The 26701-nt window shown below is 50.1% G+C and overlaps 1 protein-coding gene across 4 annotated transcripts in view; it reads left to right on the forward strand.

The window, feature by feature from the left end:
* ddah1 (dimethylarginine dimethylaminohydrolase 1) overlaps positions 1–25831 on the forward strand; it is a 240128-nt gene extending 214297 nt beyond the window's left edge. For all 4 annotated transcript variants that reach the window (XM_072510305.1, XM_072510304.1, XM_072510307.1 and 1 more), the window contains exons 4-6: positions 5508–5627; positions 22251–22394; positions 24942–25831. In XM_072510305.1, the coding sequence (XP_072366406.1) occupies positions 5508–5627; positions 22251–22394; positions 24942–25052 (375 nt within the window). In that variant the 3' untranslated portion in view covers positions 25053–25831. The remainder of the gene's footprint in view (positions 1–5507; positions 5628–22250; positions 22395–24941) is intronic.
* The last annotated feature ends 870 nt before the right edge of the window (positions 25832–26701 follow it).

Raw genomic sequence — 26701 nt, forward strand, 5'->3', positions numbered from 1 at the left:
TTCTGTCTCTCAGAATTGCTTCCAATAGTTTCCCCACCACTGAGGTTAGACTGACAGGCCTGTAGTTTCCTGGTTTATCCCTTCCTCCCTTCCTCCAATGGTATCACATTGGCGATCCTCCAGTCCTCCGGTATCTCTCCTGTGGCCAGAGAGGAATTGAAAATTGTTGGTGTGTGGGTGTTGGTGTGTGTGTGTGTGTTGGTGTGTGGGTGTTGCTGTGTGTGTGTTGGTGTGTGGGTGTTGCTGTGTGGGTGTTGGTGTTGGTGTGTGTGTGTGGGTGCTGGTGTGTGGGTGTTGGGGTGGGTGTTGGGGTGTGGGTGTGTGTGTGTTGCTGTGTGTTGCTGTGTGGGTGTTGCTGTGTGGGTGTTGCTGTGTGGGTGTGGGTGTTGGCATGTGGGTGTTGGTGTGTATGTGTGTTGCTGTGTGTGTGTGGGTGTTGGCATGTGGGTGTTGGTGTGTATGTGTGTTGCTGTGTGGGTGTTGGTGTGTGTGGGTGTTGGTGTGTGTGGGTGTTGGTGTGTGTGTTGGTGTTGGTGTGTGGGTGTTGGTGTGTGGGTGTTGGTGTGTGGGTGTTGGTGTGTGGTTGTTGGTGTGTGGGTGTGGGTGTGTGTGTGTACGTGTGTTGCTGTGTGGGTGTTGGTGTGTGTGGGTGTTGGTGTGTGTGGGTGTTGGTGTGTGTGGGTGTTGGTGTGTGTGTGTTGGTGTGTGTGGGTGTTGGTGTGTGTGTTGCTGTGTGTTGGTGTTGGTGTGTGTGGGTGTTGGTGTGTGTGTTGCTGTGTGTTGGTGTTGGTGTGTGTGTGTTGCTGTGTGGGTGTTGGTGTGTGTGGGTGTTGGTGTGTGTGGGTGTTGGTGTGTGTGTTGCTGTGTGGGTGTTGGTGTGTGTGGGTGTTGGTGTGTGTGGGTGTTGGTGTGTGTGGGTGTTGGTGAGTGTGTGGGTGTTACTGTGTGAGTGTGGGTGTGTGGGTGTTGGTGTGTGTGGGTGTTGGTGTGTGTGGGTGTTGGTGTGTGGGTGTTGGTGTGTGTGTGTTGGTGTGTGTGGGTGTTGGTGTGTGTGTGTTGCTGTGGGTGTTGGTGTGTGTGTGTTGCTGTGTGGGTGTTGCTGTGTGGGTGTTGCTGTGTGGGTGTTGGTGTGTGTGGGTGTTGGTGTGTGTGGGTGTTGGTGTGTGTGGGTCTTGGTGTGTGTGAGTGTTGGTGTGTGTGGGTGTTGGTGTGTGTGAGTCTTGGTGTGTGTGAGTCTTGGTGTGTGTGAGTGTTGGTGTGTGTGGGTGTTGGTGTGTGTGTGTTGGTGTGTGTGGGTGTTGGTGTGTGTGGGTGTTGGTGTGTGGGTGTTGGTGTGTGTGGGTGTTGGTATGTGTGTGGGTGTTGGTGTGTGTGTGTGTTGCTGTGTGGGTGTTGGTGTGTGGGTGTGTGTGTGTTGCTGTGTGTTGATGTGTGTGTGTTGCTGTGTGGGTGTCGGTGTGTGTGTTGGCATGTGGGTGTGTTGCCGTGTGGGTGTTGCCGTGTGGGTGTTGCCGTGTGGGTGTTGGCGTGTGTGTGTTGGCGTGTGTGTGTTGATGTGTGTGTGTTGATGTGTGTGTTGGTGTGTGGGTGTTGGTGTGTGTGGGTGTTGATGTGTGTGTGTGTTGCTGTTGGTATTGGTGGGTGTTGGTGTGTGTGGGTGTTGCTGTGTGGGTTTTGCTGTGTGGGTGTTGGTGTGTGGGTGTTGGTGTGTGGGTGTTGGTGTGTGTGTGTTGCTGTGTGGGTGTTGCTGTGTGGGTGTTGCTGTGTGGGTGTTGGTGTGTATGTGTGTTGTTGTGTGTGTGTTGCTGTGTGTGTTGGTGTGTGGGTGTTGGTGTGTGTGGGTGTTGGTGTGTGTGTGTGTTGCTGTTGGTATTGGTGGGTGTTGGTGTGTGTGGGTGTTGCTGTGTGGGTTCTGCTGTGTGGGTTTTGCTGTGTGGGTGTTGCTGTGTGGGTGTTGCTGTGTGGGTGTTGCTGTGTGGGTGTTGGTGTGTGGGTGTTGGTGTGTATGTGTGTTGCTGTGTGTGTGTTGCTGTGTGTGTGTTGCTGTGTGTGTTGCTGTGTGTGTTGGTGTGTGGGTGTTGGTGTGTGGGTGTTGCTGTGTGGGTGTTGCTGTGTGGGTGTTGCTGTGTGGGTGTTGGTGTGTATGTGTGTTGCTGTGTGTGTGTTGCTGTGTGTGTGTGTTGCTGTGTGGGTGTTGGTGTGTGAGTGTTGCTGTGTGTGTGTTGGTGTGTTTGTGTGTTGCTGTGTGGGTGTTGCTGTGTGGGTGTTGGTGTGTGGGTGTTGGTGTGTATGTGTGTTGCTGTGTGTGTGTTGCTGTGTGTGTGTTGCTGTGTGTGTTGGTGTGTGGGTGTTGGTGTGTGGGTGTTGCTGTGTGGGCGTTGCTGTGTGGGCGTTGCTGTGTGGGTGTTGCTGTGTGGGTGTTGGTGTGTGGGTGTTGGTGTGTATGTGTGTTGCTGTGTGTGTGTTGCTGTGTGTGTGTTGCTGTGTGTGTGTTGGTGTGTGAGTGTTGCTGTGTGTGTGTTGGTGTGTTTGTGTGTTGCTGTGTGGGTGTTGCTGTGTGGGTGTTGGTGTGTGGGTGTTGGTGTGTATGTGTGTTGCTGTGTGTGTGTTGCTGTGTGTGTGTTGCTGTGTGTGTTGGTGTGTGGGTGTTGCTGTGTGGGTGTTGGTGTGTGGGTGTTGCTGTGTGGGTGTTGCTGTGTGGGTGTTGGTGTGTGGGTGTTGGTGTGTATGTGTGTTGCTGTGTGTGTGTTGCTGTGTGTGTGTTGCTGTGTAGGTGTTGGTGTGTGGGTGTTGGTGTGTGTGGGTGTTGGTGTGTGTGTGTGTTGCTGTTGGTATTGGTGGGTGTTGGTGTGTGTGGGTGTTGCTGTGTGGGTTCTGCTGTGTGGGTGTTGCTGTGTGGGTGTTGCTGTGTGGGTGTTGCTGTGTGGGTGTTGGTGTGTGGGTGTTGGTGTGTATGTGTGTTGCTGTGTGTGTGTTGCTGTGTGTGTGTTGCTGTGTGGGTGTTGGTGTGTGAGTGTTGCTGTGTGTGTGTTGGTGTGTTTGTGTGTTGCTGTGTGGGTGTTGCTGTGTGGGTGTTGGTGTGTGGGTGTTGGTGTGTATGTGTGTTGCTGTGTGTGTGTTGCTGTGTGTGTGTTGCTGTGTGTGTTGGTGTGTGGGTGTTACTGTGTGGGTGTTGGTGTGTGGGTGTTGCTGTGTGGGTGTTGCTGTGTGGGTGTTGGTGTGTGGGTATTGGTGTGTATGTGTGTTGCTGTGTGTGTGTTGCTGTGTGTGTGTTGCTGTGTAGGTGTTGGTGTTTGAGTGTTGGTGTGTGGATGTTAAAATACCAGATCCCAACGTTTACTGGGTGAAAACTTCAAATGTTTTTTTTCAATTTGTAAAACTGAGGAAAGGATACTTCACCCCAGGAGTGATGACTCTGACAAACAAACATTTATTTACACTCCGAATTGGCCACGTTAACAGCAAAGAAAAAGTTTTACAATTATCAGTTCATAAACAAAAGGAAGAATTTGGTAACATACTATCTACACCTGCCACTAATTCCTATTAAACAACCCAATACAGTTCAAATGCCACTTATAAATAAGGGTAACAAAACACGTCACTTGCTTAGCTGTGTATAGACTGTTGGCGAGAGATATTTTCTAGAGCAGATCTGGTACACTTCTGCCTTCTCAGACTCAAATCCTACGGAAACTGCTGTTTAATTTCAAATCATGTAACAAAATGCTAAACTACAGACAGACCTGGCTCCTCCCATTAATTACACTATCTGTATCCCACTAAGTTCCCTGACCTGGGGCGGGAATCTCCGGTCCCCCTAGCCCTGTGGTTCTCGGCCGCGCACCGTTCACTGGTGGAAGGGTTTTATCTTCCTGCCGCCTGTCAATGGAATTTCCCGTTGTAATCAGCCGATGCTCCTGGGAAACCCCCTGGGAAGGGGGTGTGCATAGTTAGCGGGAAGCCCTGATTAGCTAGGACTGAATATAATCCCTCATAAATTATCTACTCTCCAAGGAACCATCCAAAATAGAAACAATGTTCCATTAGCCCTTTACCTGTAATCAAGTAAGTGGGTGAAATGAATGATGACCCCATCTTTTAGGACTCTTGAATTACAGCTTTAGCAAACACACTGCAGTATGTATTTTAAACCAGGGTTTTAAACAACATTACTGCCAATAATATAAACTATAATCTATAACAATTTCTACGTTCATCGCATTGGTGTGTGGATGTGCGTGGGTGGGTTGGTGAGTGGGTAGGTTGGTGTGGGTGTTTGTTGGTGTGGGTATGTGTTGGTGTGGGTGTGCTGGCGTGGGTGCCCATTAGGCCCTCCTCCTTCACTCTCATCATACCCTACCCCCCCATCCCGTGTGTCCCGCACCCACAGACGGCCCACGTACCATGCCACAGGCAGCAGGCTCACACAGGCCTGTAAGAACTTTTAAAGTAACTCAGGCAGCCGGCTTCAAGACCACCCACACCAACCGCGGCCCCCATCCCGGTAACCCTGATACTCCACCACAAAACCCACAAGGTCCCCCCCCCGCCCCACCACGGAGCTGGGCAGCGGGTTTTGTCCTCCTGGAGACCCTGTGTTAGGTGGAAACAGCGGTGCGCACCTCCTTCCCCCCCTCTAGGAGGTCATGGCGCGCGCTTTCAAAAAGCTGCAGTGATTTGCACCCATGTGACGTCACGCCTGGTGGGTGGGAAGATTCGATGAGGCCTGAAGATGTGACTTTGTCCGCACTAAATATATTATAATGGCATTCAAATTAATGCAAATCAGGATCGCGCCCTTCCTGAGCGTGAACACGATCGCTCTTCAGGGAGGCACCGGGAAGATGGTATTCTGAAGTCTCGCCATCTCAAACGCCGTTTTTAGCCTCTTGCGATGTTTTGCTGGATTTGCGCCATAAGACCATAAGACATAGGAGCGGAAGTAAGGCCATTCGGCCCATCGAGTCCACTCCACCATTCAATCATGGCTGATTTCAACTCCATTTACCCGCTCTCTCTCCATCGCCCTTAATTCCTCGAGAAATCAAGAATTTATCAACTTCTGTCTTAAAGACACTCAACGTCCCGGCCTCCACCGCCATCTGTGGCAATGAATTCCACAGACCCGCCACTCTCTGACTGAAGAAATTTCTCCTCACCTCTGTTCTAAAGTGACTCCCTTTTATTCTAAGGCTGTGCCCCCGGGTCCTAGTCTCCCCTGCTAATGGAAACAACTTCCCTACGTCCACCCTATCTAAGCCATTCATTATCTTGTAAGCCCTTGGCTAATGGGCTCCGCTAAATCCCGCCACTGCCTGAGCCACAAGGTAAGGATGGATATTGGAGCAGGGGATTGAGGAGAAAATTGGAGGCTAAATCAATCGTGGTGCAGTACATGAATATAATTCTGTTTCGACTTCGAGTTATAGTTATAGTTTTGAAGGCATGGATTTGATTCAGCATTTTATTCAATAAACTTCCCATTCTTATTTTCTTCGATACAGGACTATGCTGTTTCCAAAGTCAGCGTCACAGGGACTTTGCATTTGAAGAGTTACTGCACTATGGCTGGCCCCGAACTGATTGCTATTGGCTCCAGTGAGCATGCTCAGAAAGCACTGCAGGTACGTAGGGAGGAACAGGAAGCAGCTATTTAACCACTTGTGTCTGTGCAGTCATTCATCGAGACCATTGCTGATCTGAACCCATTTCATAGAATTTACAGTGCAGAAGGAGGCCATTCGACCCATCGAGTCTGCACCGGCGCTTGGAAAGAGCACCCTACCCAAGGTGCACACCTCCACCCTATCCCCATAACCCAGTAACTCCACCCGACACTAAGGGCAATTTTGGAAACTAAGGGCAATTTATCATGGCCAATCCACCGAACCTGCACATCTTTGGACTGTGGGAGGAAACCGGAGCACCCGGAGGAAACCCACGCACACACTGAGAGAACGTGCCGACTCCGCACAGACAGTGACCCAAGCCGGAATCGAACCTGGGACCCTGGAGCTGTGAAGCAACTGTGCTAACCACAATGCTACCGTGCTGCCCATTTGCCCACCTTTACTTCATGCCCCTTAATTCCCCAGGTGCAACCAAAATCTATTGCCCTGAGTTTGAAGACACTCCCCTGGGATGGGGGGCAGAGGTGAGGGCTGGGGGGAAGGGGGGCAGGAGGTGTTGCTGCAGAGAAAACCACTGCCCCCCCCCCCTCCTCAGCCTGGCCTTAGAATTCTGGTGAGATTCAGCTCAGAGGTAGACTTAGGAGGTTCTTGCTGTGGAGGGAGTGCAGCGAAGGTTTACCAGACTGATTCCTGGGATGGCGCGACTGTCCTATGAGGAGAGACGAAGTTGGTTAGGATTCTATTCACTGGAGTTTAGAAGAATGAGGGGGGCATCTCATCGAACCCTATAAAAGTCTAACAGAACTGGACAGGGTAGATGCAGGAAGGATGTTCCCGATGGTGGGGGTTGTCCAGAACCAGGGGTCACGGACTGAGGATACGGGGTAGACCATTTAGGACTGGGATGAGGAAAAATTCCTTCACCCAGAGAGTGGTGAGCTTGTGGAATTTGCTGCCACAGGAAGAAGTTGAGGCCAAAACGTTGTACTTTCAAGAAGGAGGAAGATTTTGCAATGGGGTGGAAGTGATCAAGGATATTGAGGGAAGGTGGGATCAGGGTATTGAGCTGGTTGATCAACCATGATCATGATGAATGGCAGAGCAGTCTTGACGGGCCGAGTGGCCTCATCCTGCTCTCATTTTGTTTCTCTGCTAATACATTTTGCAAAGGAACAGAGACAATTACAATACAGATAGAAAAATAAATATGACAATGTTACTGAAAAGAAGGACATGTTGCCAATGCTTTGCATCGTGGACTCATCAGGACAACCACAAGGGGCGGGATTCTCCTGTACCCGGTGGGGCGCGGGGGTCCCGGCGGGACGGAGTGGCGTGAACCACTCCGGCGTCGGCCCACCTCAAAGGTGCGGGGCGGGAGAATTGGGAGGACGCCGGGGGCGGGATTCACGCCGACCCCCGGCGATTCTCCCACCCGGCGGGGGGTCGGAGAATCCCGCCCAAGAATACCAAATTTCAAAGAATCACAACAATTATTACTGCAGCAAAAAAGGGTGCTAATTGGTTGACAAGTTGACACTGATTGACTGGAGCGTTGCCAGTGAGGAAGCAACGGGGGAAGTTTAGGCTCCCCAAGCTCCCAGGTAAATCAAAAAAGGCACAAGGATTGAATGTATTTCGTTCGTTGGCAGAGAACAGGTAGTTGGGTGTGAATGTCTGTCACTTTGAGCAAGTGTTTAGCGTAAATTGGTTGTCAGTGTCGCAATTATCACACTCAGGATTGCTCAGCAAGTGCTGCCCAATCACAAAATCACATCTAACAGTAGACATTTTGTTTTGGGCAAGTGTGAGCTGGTTGAGCACAGTCTGTAATCCGCCTATTGCGAACAACCAAAGGTAATGCTAGTGTTAGTATTTGAAATTTGGCATTCTGGCGGTTGTCCTGATGAGTGCAAGATGAAAAGCTTCAGCGACACACCTCTCTTTTCAGCGATATTCAATTGCTGTACTATCAGGTGAACGTAAACATGACAACGTTTCATCCAACTGGGCAGAAACACATTTTAAATAAGGAAAGCATTTAACAGCTGTGCGGTGAAGCAATATCTTCTGCAAGGTTTTATTCTGCATGAAACTTCAGCTGAAACCACATTCAGATAATTGTACTCGCAGTCTGCCGCTGGGCTTTGAATAGAAATAGAGAATGCTGGAATGTTGAATTTAGCCGGATCGGGGTTTGTGTGTGTGTGTGTGTGGGGGGGGGGGGGGGGCTGGGGGGGTTGCAGTGCTCTTATCTTCTATATTTCTGTTAATGTATCTGCTGTCACCTACGTGAGACCCAATTGATTTTTAATTGGTTTTGGACCATGCATTTTCTTGTCTTAAATGTTGAATTTTTGCTTGAAGTTAATGTCCCTTCTCATCAGCTTCACCGAGGCACTGGGTAGTGATGTTTGACGTCACTAAGCTCTCAAGGGTGCTTGTTGGGTATTCGCGCAGCTGTTGTGATTGTGTTGAAATTGTTCCCGTCTGAAGACAGCAGACGTTAATCTCTTGACCCCAGAATGGGATGAGATGGGAAGTCTAATTTAAAAAAAAAAATTTTAATATGTTTATTCAGAATTTTTCAACAAAGATGTTCAACCATTCAACCCCCCCCCCCAGTAACAAAAAAAAGAAAAGAAAAGTAACAGAACAGGACATAAACATATCAATCCAACATAATACACAACTTGGACAACGGGTTCCTCCCGCACATATTGACTCTCCCATATGTTTATGTTTTTCCTTTTTCAAGTGTCCCTAGGAAAACCCCCTTCCCCGCCCATCCATATACCCCCCTCCCGAAAGAGATGGGAGCAACGGGAATTCCCTCACTTGTCGCCTCACAAACGCCCTCACTTGCATGTACCTGAAAGCGTTTCCCGGGGGTAGCCCAAACGTCTCCTCCAGCGCCCCTAGGCTCGCAAACGTCCCATCGATGAACAGGCCCCCCATTCTTCTAATCCCTGCCCGATACCAGCTCTGAAACCCCCCGTCCATCCTTCCTGGGACAAACCGATGGTTATCTCTGATCGGGGACCACACCGAGGCTCCCATCGCACCCCTGTGTCGTCTCCACTGCCCCCAGATCTTTAGCGTTGCCGCCACCACCGGACTCGTGGTGTACCTTGTCGGCGAGAGCGGCAGCAGTGCCATCACCAGCGCCCCCAGGCTTGTTCCTTTGCAGGACGCCATCTCCAACCTCTTTCATGCCGCCCCCTCTCCCTCCTTCACCCACTTACGGATCATCGTCACGTTGGCTGCCCAATAGTAGCCACCCAGATTCGGCAACGCCAGCCCTCCTCTGTCCCTACTACGCTCCAAAACCCCCTCCTTACCCTCGGGGTCTTGTTTGCCCACACAAAACCCATGATGCTCCTGCCTACCCTCTTAAAAAAGGCCTTGGTGATCATAATAGGAAGGCACTGGAACACAAAAAGAAACCTCGGGAGGACCATCATTTTAATTGACTGTACCCTGCCCGCTAGCGAGAGTGGCAACATATCCCATCGCTTGAAGTCCTCCTCCATCTGCTCCACCAGCCGCGTCAAATTAAGCTTGTGCAGGGACCCCCAACTCCTAGCTACTTGGATCCCCAAGTACCGAAAGCTCCTTTCCACCCTCCTCAATGGTAGATCGTCTATCCCTCTTCCCTGGTCCCCTGGATGCACCCCGAAGAGCTCACTTTTCCCTACATTGAGCTTATAGCCCAAGAAATCCCCAAACTCCCTTAGGATCTGCATGACCTCCACCATCCCCTCCACTGGATCCGCCACATACAGCAACAGGTCGTCTGCATACAGCGACACTCGATGCTCCTCTCCCCCTCGGACCACCTCCCTCCATTTCCTGGACTCCCTTAATGCCATGGCCAAAGGTTCAATTGCTAATGCAAACAACAGGGGGGACAGGGGGCACCCCTGCCTCGTCCTTTGATACAGCCGAAAATACTCCGACTTCCGCCGATTCGTAACCACACTCGCCATCGGGGCTCTGTATAGGAGCTTAACCCAACTGATAAACCCCTCCCCAAACCCAAACCTCCGCAACACTTCCCAGAGATACTCCCACTCTACTCGGTCAAAGGCCTTCTCCGCGTCCATTGCTGCCACTATCTCCGCCTCTCCATCCACCAATGGCATCATAATCACGTTTAGGAGCCTCCGCACATTGGTGTTTAGCTGCCTGCCCTTTACAAATCCCGTCTGGTCCTCGTGAATCACCCCCGGGACACAGTCCTCGATCCTCGTAGCCAGCACTTTTGCCAGCAACTTAGCATCTACGTTGAGGAGTGAGATCAGCCTGTACGACCCACATTGCAGTGGGTCCTTATCCCGCTTCAGAATCAAAGAGATCAGCGCCCCGGACATTGTCGGGGGCAGGGCCCCCCCTCCCTTGCCTCCTTGAAAGTCCTCACCAGCAACGGGGCTAACAGGTCCGCGTACTTCCTGTAAAACTCAACCGGGAACCCATCTGGTCCTGGGGCCTTCCCCGCCTGCATGCTCCCCAGTCCTTTAATCAGCTCCTCCATCCCAATTGGCGCCCCCAAAACAGCCACCTCCTACTCCTCCTCCCTCGGGAACCTCAGTTGGTCCAGAAATCGTCGCCTCCCCTCTTCCCCCGCTGGGGGCTGAGATCTGTACAGCTCCTCATAAAAGGCCTTAAATGCCTCATTTACTTTCACCGCACTCCCCACCGTAGTTCCCCTGCCATCCTTGATTCCACCTATCTCCCTCACTGCCATCCTCTTACGGAGCTGATGTGCCAGCATCCGGCTCGCCTTCTCCCCATACTCATACGTCGCCCCCTGTGCTTTCCTCCACTGTGCCTCTGCCTTCCCTGTGGTCAACAGGTCGAATTCCGTCTGGAGACTTCGCCTCTCCCTAAGTAATCCCTCTTCAGGAGCCTCTGCATATCTCCTGTCCACCCGTAAAATCTCCCCCACTAACCTCTCCCGTTCCCTGCCCTCTCTCTTCTCCCTGTGAGCCCTGTTGGAGATTAACTCTCCCCTGACCACCGCCTTCAGCGCCTCCCATACTACCCCCACCTGCACCTCCCCGTTGTTGTTGGCCTCCAAATACCTTTCAATGCACCCCCGAACCCTCCCGCACACCTCCTCATCTGCCAGTAATCCCACATCCAAACGCCACAGCGGGCGTTGGTCCCTCTCCTCTCCCAACTCCAGTTCCACCCAGTGCGGGGCATGGTCTGAAATGGCTATGGCCGAATATTCCGTTCCCTCCACCTTCGGGATCAGCGCCCTGCTCAGAACAAAAAAATCTATCTGGGAGTAAGCTTTGTGTACGTGGGAGAAAAAAGAAAATTCTCTGGCCAGGGGCCTGGCAAACCTCCACGGATCCACTCCCCCCATCTGGTCCATAAACCCCCTAAGCACCTTGGCCGCAGCCGGTCTCTTCCCCGTCCTAGATCTGGAACAATCTAATGCTGGGTCCAACACCGTGTTAAAACCCCCCCATTATCAAGCTTCCTACCTCCAGGTCCGGAATGCGGGCCAACGTACGCTTCATAAATCCAGCATCGTCCCAGTTCGGGGCGCATACGTTTACCAATACCACCCACGCCCCCCGCAGCCTACCGCTCACCATCACGTATCGACCTCCATTGTCCACTACTATAGTCTTGGCCTCAAACAACGCCCGCTTCCCCACCAGTATTGCCACCCCTCGATTCTTCGCATCCAGCCCCCAATTGGAATACCTGTCCTACCGATCCCTTTCTTAACCTGACCTGGTCTGCCACCTTCAAATGTGTCTCCTGAAGCATGACCACGTCTGCCTTCAGTCCCTTTAAGTGCACGAACACTCGGGCCCTCTTAACCGGCCCATTCAGGCCCCTCACATTCCACGTTATCAGCCGGAGTGGGGGGCTTCCCACCCCCCCCCCCACCCCCTGCCGACTAGCCATCTCCTGTTTTAGGCCTGTCCCGTGCCCGCGCCTCCCGCACCCTCCAGTCCCCCAGGCAGGGGACCCCCGTCCCGACCACCTCTTCTGTTTTCAGTTCCCCCTCGGCCAATGCAGCAGCAACCCTATTTCCACCCCCCTTCCCCCTCCCCCCGCTAGATCCGTATCTAGCTCTTTTGCTCCCCCATAACACTCCCGTAAGTCAGCTGACACCTGCTGACCCCGGCTTCCCCCGCCTTCCCGTTGACCCCCCCGTGTGGAAATCCCCCCTCCTCCTCCTCACCAGCAATCGGTGTGCGCTCCTCCATCCTTCCATAGCGCGGGAAAAAGCCCGCGCTTTCCTGAGCCAGACCCGCCCCCTCTGGCGCAGCTCCTGTTGCGGCCTTATCCCAATTCCCCCATTCCCGGGCCTCCCCTCCCTACAGCACCGGTGCCCACATTCCCTCACAGTCTCCCCATCAGATCTCTTCCATCCATCGCCCCACCCGTGGAACATTCCTTACACATATTTAAAACCCTGTATACAACCGACATCCCCCCCACAACCACAGACCCTCAGTTTGAGTCCAACTTTTCAGTTTGTATAAAGGTCCACGCCTCTTCAGGCGTTTCAAAGTAGTGGTGTCGATCCTGAAATGTGACCCACAATTGCGCTGGCTGCAGCATTCCGAATCTCACCCCCTTCCTATGCAGCACCGCCTTGGCCCGATTAAAACCAGCTCTCTTTTTTGCCACCTCTGCACTCCAGTCCTGATAGATTCGGATCACCGCATTCTCCCACCTGCTGCTCCGTTCCTTCTTGGCCCATCTCAGGACACACTCTCTGTCCACGAAACGATGAAACCTCACCTCGCCGGCCTTGGGTCTCCTCGCCAGGACCCGGTGAGCCCCTTCTAGCTCCAGGGGACTCGGAGAGGCCTCCGCACCCATCAGCGATTTGAGCATCGTGCTCACATATACCCCGGCATCGGCCCCCTCCACCCCTTCAGGGAGACCCAGAATCCGAAGATTCTTCCTCCTCGACCTGTTCTCCAGGTCCTCGATCTTTCGGCCCACCTCTTGTGCAGCGCCTCGTGCGCCTCCATCTTCACCGCCAGGCCCAAGATCTCATCCTGATTCTCTGCGGCTCTTTCCCGCACCTCTCGGATCTCTACCCCTTGGGCCTGCTGGGTCTCCTTTAGCCCCTCGATCGCCGTCAGCAGTGGCGCCAGCGCCTCTTTCTTAAGCTCCTCCACGCAGCGCCTGAGAAACTCCTGCTGCTCCGGCCCCCATGCTGCTCGATCTCCGCCCTCCGCCATCTTGTTTTTCCTCCCTCGTTTCTTCCGCTGCTCCAAAGCCGCTTTTTTACCGCTCCACTTCTGGTCCACTCCATATACTATGGAAGGGGGACCTTGCTCTCACCTACCCACACGGGAGGTCGTCGAGAAATTTCCGTTGGGGCTCCTCTGGAGAGCCCAAAAGTCTGTTCGAGCGGGAGCCGCCGAAATGTGTGGCTTAGCTCCGCATCGCCGCAACCGGAAGTCATGGGAAGTCTAATTAATGTGAGAATTCTTTTTCTTTCCTCCAGCCTTAAAAATTTGTCAGAATCCCTCGGTCAGCTGGTAGCGGCACGGCGTAACCGAGCCTGCTATTGAGCACGGAACGTGCCCAGTCCAATTAAGCATCACTGCTGAGTTATTGTTTTCAGCTTGGAAGCATGGGCCGGAATTCTCCAGATGTTGCGATTCAATTTTCCCGCGGCGCCCCCGCCAACGGTTTCATGGCAGTGCGGGATGGCCACAACGGGAAATCCCGTTGACAAGCGGTGGGAAGATAGAATCCCTTCACCGGCGAACCGCACCCCCGCTCCCCGAGAAACAGGGGACTGAGGGGTCAGAGAATCCAGCCCATTGATTAATTTCCCTGTTCAGCGGAGAGGGGGGGGGGGGGCGGAAGAGGTGGAAATCAGCCAGCGACCCGTTCCCATCATTGATCGGAGTAATCCTTGTTGGAAGTTCAGATAGATGAATGATGTGTGAAGATAAGAACAGGCTTAGCTGGAAAAGTTTAGACTGTTGACTAGTACACTGACACTCATTTGCTCGGTTGGTATATTTAGGTGAGAAATCAGGAGGCAATAACCTGCCAACAATTGAATTAGTTGTGATGGGAGGAAATTGCCTCCCAGGGCGCGATTCCTTGTTTGTGCCCGATTAAAGAATCTGGTATCAGGGAGGGAGGGCCCACTGAGAGGCAATCCCTGCTCTTGCTGTCTTCACAATTGCTGTGTTCATCAATTGGATTTGAGAGAGGAGTTCAAGATTTTAAACCGTTTTGACAGAGCAGATAAGGAGAAACTGTTTCCTGAGGCCAGTGGGTCAATAAACAGAGACACAATGTGAGGAGAATTGGCAAAAGAACCAGGTGGGGATTGTTTTTACGTCACAAATTTTAACCTGGAATGCATTATCGCATTTTGCCACAACTGGTCTACGGAAGACACTATCTCCCTGGCCCTACACTCATCCCTGGAGCATCTCGACAGCAAGAACTCCTACATCAGACTCCAATTTATTGACTACAGCTCCGCCTTCAACACCATAGTCCCAGCCAGGCTCATTTCAAAACTCCAAACCTAGGACTTGGCTCCTCACTCTGCAACTGGATCCTAAACTTCCTGGTCCATAGACCACTATCGGTAAAGATAAACAACACACCTCCTCCACAATAGTCCCCAATATTGAAGCCCCGCAAGGTCACGTATTTACTTCCTACCATACCCCCATACACACATGACTACGTGGCATAATTTGGCTCCAACTCTATTGCTGATGACATGACCAGAGTGGGTCGGATCTCGAACAACGATGAATCCGAGTACTGGAGGGAGATTGAGAACCTAGTGACATGGTGTAACGACAACAATCTTCCCTCAATGTCAGCAAAACTAAGGAGCTGATCATTGACTTCAGGAAGCGAAGTATCGTACACACTCCTGTCTACATCAATGGTGTCAAGGTGGGGAGCGACAATGGCTGACAGCTACAAATTCCTAGGGGTGCACATCACCAACAATCTGTCCTGGACCACCCACGTCGATGTATGACCAAGAAACCACAACAGCGCCTAAACATCCTCAGGAAACTAAGGAAATTTGGCATGTCCACATTGACTCTTACCAATTTTTACAGATGCACCATAGAAAGCATCCTATCAGGCTGCATCACAGCCTGGTATGGCAACTGCTCGGCCCAGGACCATAAGAAACTACAGAGAGTCGTGAACACCGCCCAGTCCATCACACAAACCCGCCTCCCATCCATTGACTCCATCTACACCTCCCGCTGCCTGGGGAAAGCGGGCAGCATAATCAAAGACCCCTCCCACCCGGGTTACTCACTCTTCCGAAGTCTGAGAACACGCACGAGCAGACTCAAAAACAGCTTCCTCACCGCTGTTACCAGACTCCTGAATGATGCCCTCATGGACTGAACTGCTCTCTTCACACATCTTCTCTACTGAGTTGTACTATGCTCCATAAGCTTCACCCGATGTCTGTGTCCATGTATTTACATTGTGTATCTATCGTATGTCCTATGTTATTTTTCTCATGGATGGAACGATGTGTCTGGACTGCAAGCAGAACAATACTTTGCACTGTACCTCGGTACACTAAATTCAAATCCATTATCCCGATGGGTGGTGGGAGCAGATTCAATAGTAACTTCCAAAAGAGAATTGAGTAAATAACTAAAGGGAACAATTATTTGCAGGGTTATGGTGAAGGGGAGGGGGATTATATTGAAAGCTCCACCAATGAGCCAGCAAAGGTGGCGATGGACCGAATGGCTATCTCCTGTCAAGCCTCATTCTGTGGCACTTGTATCATCACCTTGTGGAAGTGAAATTTACACAATGGCTGTTCCAACATAATGTTGCTCTTTTTAGCCTTAGTCTATTTGCTCTGATTACGTCACCTTTGCTCATGAGTCGCCAGGTATCTTTATGATACCGCCACGTGGTTCAAGTTCAGGTTATGATTAATAATACAGCACACCACTTAGTAAGGATTAAAACAACGGTCATTTATTATATACAACAAGCAATATTAATACCCTAATACTACTATTTATATAATAAACCTATCACTACTGGCCAATACTTAACTTAGGAAGAGCCCACCAGGTCAGGGAAACGAATGGCTTGTCCAATCAGATCTGGCCCGCGGGATTCAAAAGGCTGCTACAGGTTGGTGGCTAGGTGTCTCTACCGGATAGCGATCGCTGGATTCAAACTTACTGTTGCTGGTTGCTGTTCTTGCGAAGGTCTCGAGCAGGCGAAGATGAGAGAGAGCGAGATCTGAACTTGGCCCCTCATTTTTATAGGGCCCAGGGGCTTCCCGCCTCCCGGGGCGGCCCTTGACCCTGAGTCCCAAGTGATTGGATTTGTCCCCAATCTCTGGGGTCGATGTGTCCAATGGTGAGGCGATTCCTCGATTGGGGGGTGGTCGCTCACCTGTCTTTGTTTCGGCCACTACAGGCGCCGACAGGTCTGGCCCGGCATTCAATTGCTAATATGTTGCAATTGTTCCCGGGGATAGCCGATTTAACTGTGGATGTCTGGATAGATGGGCTGCAAACAGTCCTGAATGCAACTGCGAATACCTGGGTTGATGGGCTGTTGATAGCCCTGAGTATCGATCTGGGCTAACTTCCCCAGAGCCGAATATGTTGCTTTTCCCAGCAGTCTTTCGGGTTAGCCGTTTCAAACTGGGTTTTGGCCAGATTAATCGGATCACAGCCATTTTACATGGCTACAATAATCCCTCGTACGTGCTTCAAAACTGGGACCATTTCATAGAGTTGTTACAGAGCCAATATGGCACTGAGGACCATTCAACCCTTGACTTACCTCCCTCAGAATCTCGCTGAAAACCTACAAAACTTTTTAAGAGCCATTTGGGCTAGAATTCTCCAGCAGTCTCTTTTCCTTCCAGCAGTGTACCCCCGCCTGCGGGTTTCCCAGAGACGTGTGTGTGTCGGGGGGGGGGGGGGGGGGGGGGCTTCTATGAGAAATCCCATTGACAAGCGGTGGGGGAAGAGAATCCCACCACTAGCGAACGGCTGGAGTGACTGGGTTCAGGTCCGGGTCCTGCACATCAGGAACTGAATGACAGAACAGGTTTAAGGGGCCGAATGTCCTCCTCCTGTTCCTATTACGTTAGCAAAGTCTTGAGAGGAGAACGTAGTGTTCTTGCTACTTGACCTGACACATGAGCCAGGTTGCACCTAAGACCGAGAATGCAGTCACTGGAGGTGGTGGTAAGGTAGCAGGAATTGGAGACAAATCAATTCAGCCGGCTCCAGGTGCCGAAAATGAATTGTGCTTCTTTCCTATTTATCTGGTCTTATTTTCCACTTCCCAATCCTGTCGCAATTCTGACCTCTCTCTGCCCCGCAATTTATTAAACCACGACTGGTGCATATAGCTCATTGTCAGCAGTCATCTTCATTCCATCTGCTAATGGATCACTGAAGCCAGGAACATTACCTGTGGAAAGAATGACTCTGCCTCGCTTTATCTAAACAACAGCGGCTGCACTTTGGGGAGAAAGAAACAATTTATTCCCCAAAAGAACTCAAAGCAGTTTATTCATTGTAGCTGATGTACAATTCTCAGATGTGTGAAAAGATTCTGTAGAAATGTATAAGCCATCTTTCTTAATCATTACTGCCAGGTCAAATATTTTCAGATGTCAAGCAGCAGAGTTTACACCAATAGACTAAAAGTGGCAATCTTACATAAAATCATAGAATTTACAGTGCAGAAGGAGGCCATTCAGCCCATCGAGTCTGCACCGGCCCTTGGAAAAAGCACCCTACTTAAGGCGCATGCCTCCACCCTATTCCCGTAATCCAGTAAGCCCACCTAACCCTTTTAGGCACTAAGGGTAATTTATCACGGCCAATCCACCTAACCTGTACATCTTTGGGCTGTGGGAGGAAACCGGAGCACCCGGAGGAAACCCACGCAGACACGGGAAGAACGTGCAGACTCCGCACAGACAGCGACCCAAGCCGGGAATCGAACCTGGGACCGTGGAGCTGTGAAGCCACAGTGTGCTAACCACTGTGCTGCCCACTGACCAGATGACCAAATTTGCCTTGACTAAACTTACCCATTTCCCTCATTCAGTTAAATTCTTTCGCGGATGTGGACATCGCTGTCTCGGCAAAAATCTGTTGCCTATTTCTAATTTTAATTAACCAAAATCTGGAATGTAAAGTAGTCTCAGTAATGGTGACCACAAAACCATTATCGATTGCCGTTAAAAAAAACATCTGGTTCACTAATGCCCTTTAGGGAAGGAAATCTGCCATCCTTACCCGGTCTGGCCTACACGTGACTCCAGACCCACAGCAATGTGATTGACTCTTAACTGCCCCTCTCTGAAATGGCCCCGTGAGACACTCAGTTGTATCCGAGAAGGCAGCTCATCATCGCCTTCTCCAGCACAATTAGGGTGGGAAAATAATGTTGGCCTTGCCAGCAATGCTCACATCCCAGGGTGGCACAGTGTTTCACACTGCTGCAACACAGCGCCAGGGACCTGGGTTCGATGCCGAGTTTGGCTGACTGTGTGGGGTTCGGGTGTTCTTCCCGTGTCTGCGTGGGTTTCCTCCCACAGTTCAAAGAGGGGCAGCACGGTAGCATAGTGGTTAGCACAGTTGCTTCACAGCTCCAGAGTCCCTGGTTCGATTTCCGGCTTGGGTCACTGTCTGTGCGGAGTCTGCTCGTCCTCCCCGTGTGTGCGTGGGTTTCCTCCGGGTGCTCCGGAGTCCAAAGATGTGCGGGTTTGGTGGATTTATTACAGTCCAAAGATGTGCGGGTTTGGTGGATTGGCCGTGATAAATTGCCCATTAGTGTCCTCAAGGTTAGGTGGGGTTACTGGAATAGAGTGGGGCCTGGATGGGGTGCTCTTTTGGAGGGTTGGTGTAGACCCGATGGGCCGAATGGCCTCCTTCTGCACTGTAACGATTCTCGCAATGAATTAGCATATTTCACAGAAAATTACCATAACTTCAGTTTTTCTAACCTGTGCAATTGTTGGAATTTTATAATTTTAAGCTTGGGGGGAGGGGGGGAGAGGGGGGGTGGGTGGGGGGGTGGGTGGGGGGGGGGGGGCTGGTGTGTATTCTATTGGAAAGAGTCAGCCCAGCTTTCTCCCACATGTACTGGCTGGTGGAATGTGGGGCAGCTTGTAAACACGCGAGTTAACCTTCTGGGAAATCTGACCCACATCAATTTTTCCAACCCTTGTGCACCCTTCCTTCCTTCCTTTGGTCCCATTTTGGATTTCCAGTGTCCGTATCTTGCTTTTATGTTACTGAAAGAGAGGGTTTCGGGTTTGGAGCCTCGTGTTTGTAATATGTATCTCCGTAAATAAAAGCATCTGAGCGTATAAATACGCTTTAATAAACGTGAGGTGGCAGATTAACATAGAAACATCGAAAACAGGAGGAGGAGGAGGGCCATTCGGCCCTTTGAGCCTGCTCCAACATTCATTAAGATCGTTGCTGATCATCCAAAACAGTAACCTGTTCCCGCTTTCCCACCAAATCCTTTGACCCCCCTTTAGCCCCAGGGACTGTGTCTAACACCTTCCTGAAAACACACGTTTTGGCCTCAGCTGTGGTAGAAAATTCCACAGGCTGACCACACTCTGGGTGAAGATATTTTCCTCATCTCTGAATAGCCACAGCAGTGTTGTCGTAAGAAGGGTAGAAATGATTTTCAAAAAAAGAGCGGGTGCTATATATATATATAAATGTTGCTGAAATATCAAACCTTAATGAGGTCTGACTCACAAGAGCTTTTTACATTCTAAGATGTAAATTGAGACCAGCACGAGGACCCAGATTCCCTGAACTCATTTGGGAATCCAGGAGAAACGTCTTTACCAGACTGGTGAGAATGTGGAATTTGCTACCACAAGGAATAGTTGAGGTGAATTGTACAGATATGTTTTAGGGCAAGCTGGGTAAGCGCATGAGGCACACGGGAGTAGAAGGATAGATGGAGTTAGATGAAAAGGGTTGGGAGGAGAATTGTGTGGTGTATAAACACCAGCATGGACTAATTGGGCCGAAGGGCTTGCTTCTGCGCTGGAACTAATAATAATAATACTCTTTATTGTCACAAGTGGGCTTACATTAACACTGCAACAAAGTTACTGTGAGAAGCCCCTCGTCGCCACATTTCGGGTACACAGAGGGAGAATTCAGAACCTCCAATTCACCTAACGATCACGTCTTTCGGGACTTGTGGGAGCAAACCGGAGGAAACCCACACAGGCACGGGAAGAACGTGCAGACTCCGCACAGACAGTGACTCAAGCCGGGAATTGAACCCGGGTCCCGGGTGCTGCGAAGCAACTGTGCTAACCACTGTGCTAGCGTGCTGTTGTAATCTCTGATTTTCATTTCAGAATTTATTGACCCGCTTGTACACACCTTTATTGATCGCGTTCTCTGCATCAGGAAAGGAAGGAGGTCTTGCGGCTCAGTGGTCAGCGGCCCTGCCTCTGAGCCAGGCGCTCCCGGTTCGAGTCCCACCCCAGGGCTCGACGGCCACGTTCATAACGCAGCCAAACAGGTTAACCTGTAATATCCTCCGAAAGCATCAGTGGCAGGCGGTAAGAGCGGGAGAGACTCCTGGTCAACCAAGCCTGATGTGGAGAGGCGCCCCTTAAGATACATCCTCACCATGGGAATAGATCAAAGTCTGCCTTGTGCGTCACAAGGTGCGGGATGAGAAACATCAACAAGGCAAAATGTGTCCCACTGTCCCTAGTTGGATATATGATCAACCATGATTAAATTAAAATGCCAACGAGGCTGTAAGGTCTCATCCTGCTTCTATCAGCTGATGCAAATATAAGAAGTGGGGCGCGTGGGAGAGGCCCAAATCGGGCTTTGCGCATTACCCTGGCGCCCGAGGCCTCCACCGGGCGCCGATTAGTACTGGTCTCCACAAGCGGAGGCTGGGAGTGATGGCCACTCCGGGAGTCTCGGAGACCAGTTTCCCAGGTGGTTGGGGACAGGGCAAGGCAGCACGCTGGCACTCCCACTGCCATGGGGAGATGGCAGGAGAACGGGGATGAGAAAAATATCAGCCATGATTGAATGGCAGAGCGGACTCGATGGGCCGAGTGGCCTAATTCTGCTCCTATGTCTTATGGTCTTATGATGCCCGGTTGACATTGCCAGGGTGCCTGGGTGCCAGGCTGTCAGGTTGGCACTGCTAAGGGGTTGTGGCCTGAAGGGGGGGCCATGCCCATGAATGGGGGTGTGGGTGTTATGGGCCAGGGTTTAGAGAACCCCAAAGTGTATCATGGAGTTCACCTGACCCACAACTTTTACTAGATTGTGGTATGGGGAGCACACGGCCCACTCTACAGGTGTGGTACAGCAGAAATGGAAAAGTATTTTTTTAAAGTAAAACAATGTTTATTCTATGAACTCAAGTTAACCTTTTTAAAACATACAGTGAACATCTTAGCAACCATCAATTCAAATACAACCCCCAAAGAATACAACACTAAGTAATACTTTAAGCTTTCCTTTTAACATCCATAAGACTTAAAACACCTTTTACCAGAAGCACATTACGTTTACATTCACTACCGAGAACATTTATAATTCTGAATTCACCAAATGATCAAGAGATAGTCTTTTCATGGCAGAGAGATCAACAGTGCACCTGCTCTGTCTGGCTTCAGCTCCAACACTGAACACGAAACTAAAACACAGACAGCCCAGCTCCACCCACACTCTGACATCGCTGATAAACACCCATTTCTTAAAGGTACTCTCACATGATAGTGGGGGATATGAAGATGCATTATAGGTTGGGGGGGTGAAGGGTGTGCCCTGTGGGGGCAGTGCTGATGGGGGGCCCCTCAGTTACACCGTAGCAGGGTATCCTCACTTTCATAGATTATCATAGAATTTACAGTGCAGAAGGAGGCCATTCGGCCCATCGAGTCTGCACCAGCTCTTGGAAAGAGCACCCTACCCTAGGTCAACACCTCCACCCTATCCCCATAACCCCACCCAACACTAAAGGGCAATTTTGGACACTAAGGGCAATTTACCATGGCCAATCCACCTAACCTGCACATCTTTGGACTGTGGGAGGAAACCGGAGCACCCGGAGGAAACCCACGCAGACACGGGTAGGATGTGCAGACTCCGCACAGACAGTGACCCAAGCCAGGAATCGAACCTGGGACCCTGGAGCTGTGAAGCAATTGTGCTATCCACAATGCTACCGTGCTGCCCCTGGGGTAATGCTCATATCTGCGAGGGGTAGCATTGCCCGTGGATGGCAGGGGGGAGGGGGCACCGGGGGGCACCCTCAAACTCACTTAGGGATCGGGGGCACGCTTTCAAAATGGTGCCCTGATCTCTGATGAGCTGGTCTCGCCGGCACGCTCAGCTCCCCGGTGTTGAAAGTGTGAGCTGGCCCAGGGAGAAACTCACCAAGGCTCCAAAAAATGAGTAAGAGCGAGCGAATACCGGTGTGGATCTCACCCAAAAAGCCGGCGGCGAACAACCAGCCAAACACACCCAAAATTACACTTGGTCACTGCTAATTGAGCCAATTGATTGTGATGCTAATGAGTTTGATTTGACTTATTTTACCCAACAGATCATGCAGGAGATGAGTGACCATCGTTACGACAAGCTCACACTGCCAGATGATCAAGCTGCAAATTGTGTTTACCTAAATATACCAAACAAGGGGCACGTTCTGCTGCACCGCACCGCTCAGGAGTTCCCGGAGAGCGCAAAGGTAATTGCAGCATTGGATCTATTTGGGTGAACTTCATTTCCCCCCCAAAAGAAGAACTTTAATTTGCTGTTCTTTATTTTTTTTTCTCCATATTAAGATCTGATGAGTGGGGAGGAGCCTGTGCTGCAAACACTGCCAAATGATGAAATCACACAACACAAAGGGAGGCCAGTCACCCCCTCATATTAGAGGGGCAGCACGGTAGCACACGTGGCTAGCACTGTGGCTTCACAGCCCCAGGGTCCCGGGTTCGATTCCCGGCTTGGGTCGCTGTCTGTGCGGAGTTTGCACATTCTCCCCCGTGTCTGCGTGGGTTTCCCCCGGGTGCTCCGGTTTCCACCCACAGTCCAAAGACGTGCAGGTTAGGTGGATTGGCCACGCTAAATTGCCCTTAGTGACCAAAAAAAGGTTAGGAGGGGTTATTGAGTTACGGGGATAGGGTTGAAGTGAGGGCTTAAGTGGGTCGGTGCAGACTTGATGGGCCGAATGGCCTCCTTCTGCACTGTATGTTCTATGTTCATATCTGTGCTAGCTCATTAATTAATTATCTAATTGATATCCACACCTCCAGCCTTGGAGGGCAGCTAATAGCCATAAGTTCGCTAAGAAGAGAAATAAAAGCTGCAAATGCTTGAACTGTGTACAAAAAATACTGGGCGGGTTTCTCTGGTGCCTGAGCCGTGTGTTTCTAACTTCCTGCCGCCTGTCAATGGGATTTCCCATTGTAACCAGCCGGCATCGCTGGGAATCTCGTGGGCGGGGCTGCGCTGCCGGCGGGAAAAGAGCATCCCAACGACCGGATAATTCCGGCCACACCCGTTGAAGCCCTTGCATGACAGCCTTTAGATATTGGGAACTTTGGAAGGAGGGGGAATTTTGTCCATCTGGCGAACATGGAATTTATTTTCCGCATTTAGTGGTTTGGTTACATCTTAAACAACGGCAGCTTTGCGAATCTCAAAATTCTTTTTGTTATTGCGTGAATCTGGAGAAGTGGGTGGGACTTACCGACACCCCCCCCCCCCCCCCCCCCCCCCACCAATCCCCACCCCCCGCCGTGTGCTTTGCGGTGGCTGCTTTCTTTCAGCGGTTGATTAGAGTCTCATTCAAGAGACTTGCCTACGTAATCCAGGCAGGCACGCCCGGTGTAGCGCTGAGGGAGTGCTGCACGGTCAGAGGCGCCGACTTTCGGATGTGACGTTAATTATCCAGGCGTTCCCGCCAGCGGGATATTCCAGTTCCGCCGACGGCGCACTCTCAAGGGATACATTCGGAAAACCCCCGTTGTCAACAGCTGGACCAGAAGATCCCACTTCTGGCTAATGGGCAGCTGCCTCTCCCCCCCCCCCCGGGTCTGCCCTCTGTGGCCGAAGTAAAAGATCAACTGGCTGCTACATTGAAGAAGGGGAGTGGAGCTATGCCCGATGCCCTGACCAATAATTATTCCTCAATCAGTGTCAACTAAAGCAGATTATAGTGCACTATCTCCTCGATGTTTGTGGGATTTTGCTGTCTGCTAATCAGCTGACAGGTTTCCTATATTATAACAGTGACTATACTTCAGAAATACTCGCATTAGCTGCAAAATGCATCAAGATGTCCTCTAGTTGTGAAAGGCTCCATATAAAATGGCCATTCTTCCCCAGCTGAAGTCATTTGGCAGGACCCACAAGAGGTGATGACTGCAGGTGATGTGGTTGAAGTGATTGTTAATCAGAGATGGATGAGTAATGGGGGTTGCAAAACACCTTGGCGTCAATGTGACTGAAACATTTCCTTGTACTCACTGACATCCAAAGGTGTGCGGGTTAGGTGGATTGGCCATGCTAAATTGCCCTGAGTGTCCAGAATTGCCCTTAGTGTTGGTTGGGTTACTGAGTTATGGGGTTATGGGGATAGGGTTGACGTGTGGGCTTGGGTAGGGTGCTTTTTCCAAGAGCTGGTGCAGACTCGATGGGCTGAATGGCCTCCTTCTGCACTGTAACTTCTATGATTCTATGATTCTAAGACGCAGACTTGATAATGTCTAGAAATCATTTAGAGCCAAACGACGTGTTCCTGTTTCAACCTTGAAGATTTTCAATCAAGTAATCGCTAGATTGTGATCTTACTTCAAGTGGATAATTAGCAGCATAGAACTTGATTATTAGTAAAAGGAGAGCCATGTTGCTGAAGCTTTTCATTGTGGACTCATCAGGACAAACACAAGAATGCCAAATTCTAAACTCTCACACCAATTTGTACTCCAGGAGAAAAGGGTGCTGTTTGGTTGAAGCGTTGACTTCTTGCATTTGTCCTGAGGAGTGCAAGACAAAACGTTTCGACAACACGGGTGGGCTTTTCTATCTGTTAAGATCCCGCAGCTCACCCACCCCCACTGTGGGTTTCTTGGTGGCGGAAGGTGCGAACCACGGTTAACCCCATTGACAACAGTGGGACAGGTGGATTTCCGCCCCATGTCTCTGTCTGTAGCCAATATAACCAGCAGTGCGTGATTTAGACCAGATTTTAAACGGGCTACTGCAATAATCTCTTTCTCCCTCACAGGTCTTTGAAAAACTGAAGAACTACACGCTGATTCCAGTGTCCAACACTGAACTGGCCAAAGTTGACGGAGGTCTTACCTGCTGCTCTGTTCTTCTTAACAAGAGGGCTTGAAATATTCGGCTCATTTGAAAAAAAAATGATATTTCTTTTGATTTGCAATAATGTGATTATTACATACTGAGCCTATTCTGAAAAGTTATCCTATTTTTATGTTGGTAACTTTCACTGTGCTATGAATGCTATTTTTAAGACAGAGATCAGATGGTCTTATATTGCCACCTTGTGATTTGAACCGTGTATAATTTTCTTTTCTGTGGTGAACTGCTGTTGAATTCTGATGAGCAGAATATATACATATATATATGTTTGTGTATGTGTATATACATTCAGGTTAAAAGGGTGAATTTAATCATTTAAGAAACAATTCAATTTTTATTTAGATACTGCAGTTGTTTTGTAAGTGGGGGTTGGTTTTCCCTCACTGCTAATTCTGCGGCAGTTTCCTTAACCTCTCTTCCCAATGAGCAACACAGTTGTTAGTTAATATTTAGCAGCATCAATATTGTAATACAATGCTTTGGTACTTGCATGCCTAAGAGCGTCTCCCCCTTCTGCATTCCACAGTTGCACGTGCTTTGAAGTTGCGTGGATTTGCATTATTCAATAATCCGAAATGACCCAGTTCCATTTGCTATTCTAATTTTCTTGGGATGCCGGCTTTGTTTGAGACAGTCTTGCTTGTTTGCGCCAAAGGCATCAATACATTCAGTTTGGTCAGAAAAAGTCACCACAACGCATTATCTATCAGTGCTCACTCTCGCCAAACTTGATTGCTTGATGTGTTTTTCATCTGCTTCGTATAAATTGAATAAAAACCATTATCAATGCTACATCCAATGTGTTCAGTCCATTTTACTTAGTGCCATATTCCTAATTTCAAACAAATATGCTTTTACTGCAGCATTGCAAACATGCTACTGTTTTACGATTTTCCAGTGACTTTGCCAGCACATCCCATGTATTTTACACTGTTGTTGCCACCTCTACATTCCACAGACACCAGTTGCTTGAGATTCTTCAGGCACCCTTTTAACAGTGAAATATTGCTGCGTTTTAATATGATTTAAAAGGCGTTTCGATATTCAAACAGTGCCAAGGAAAATGATCAAAGAAGATGCACAGCTTTTGTATGGATTTTTCTGTCATAGTCTTTTACTGAATTTCCTGTTTATTTCATGTGACAATCGACAGGGCGTTGCTCAGCCAATCTTAAATACTTTCAATTTTAAACGTCAGTTTTTAATAAACTGTTTTGATATATTTTATGGGAGAATAAATACAGGTTTAAAATTTTAGAAATTAATTCGAGGTACTTGTACAAAATGATGAGCAACATCGATAGAGTAGTTCGGAAGACAGGTTTTCTCTCAGTAGAGGGGCCAATAACCAGGGGGCATAGATTTAGAGGCGGTTTGAGGAAAGTCCTTTTCACCCGGGGTGGGAGGGGGGGAATCTGGAACTCGCTGCCTGAAAGGGTGGGGGAGGCGAGAATTCCCACGACATTTAAGAAGCATTTAGAGGAGCACTTGAAACGCAATAGCATACAAGGCTACGGACTAAGTTCTGGAAAGTGGGATTCCAATAGATAGGTGATTGATGGCCAACACAGCCACAATGGAGAGCCTTTCTGTGCTGTAAAACCCTAGGACGCTATGACTACTACCATCCTGAAAATGAAATAATTCTGTGGGCGAGGACAG

Source organism: Scyliorhinus torazame, chromosome 7, assembly GCF_047496885.1.
Source record: "Scyliorhinus torazame isolate Kashiwa2021f chromosome 7, sScyTor2.1, whole genome shotgun sequence".
NCBI classification, from domain to species: Eukaryota; Metazoa; Chordata; class Chondrichthyes; order Carcharhiniformes; family Scyliorhinidae; genus Scyliorhinus; species Scyliorhinus torazame.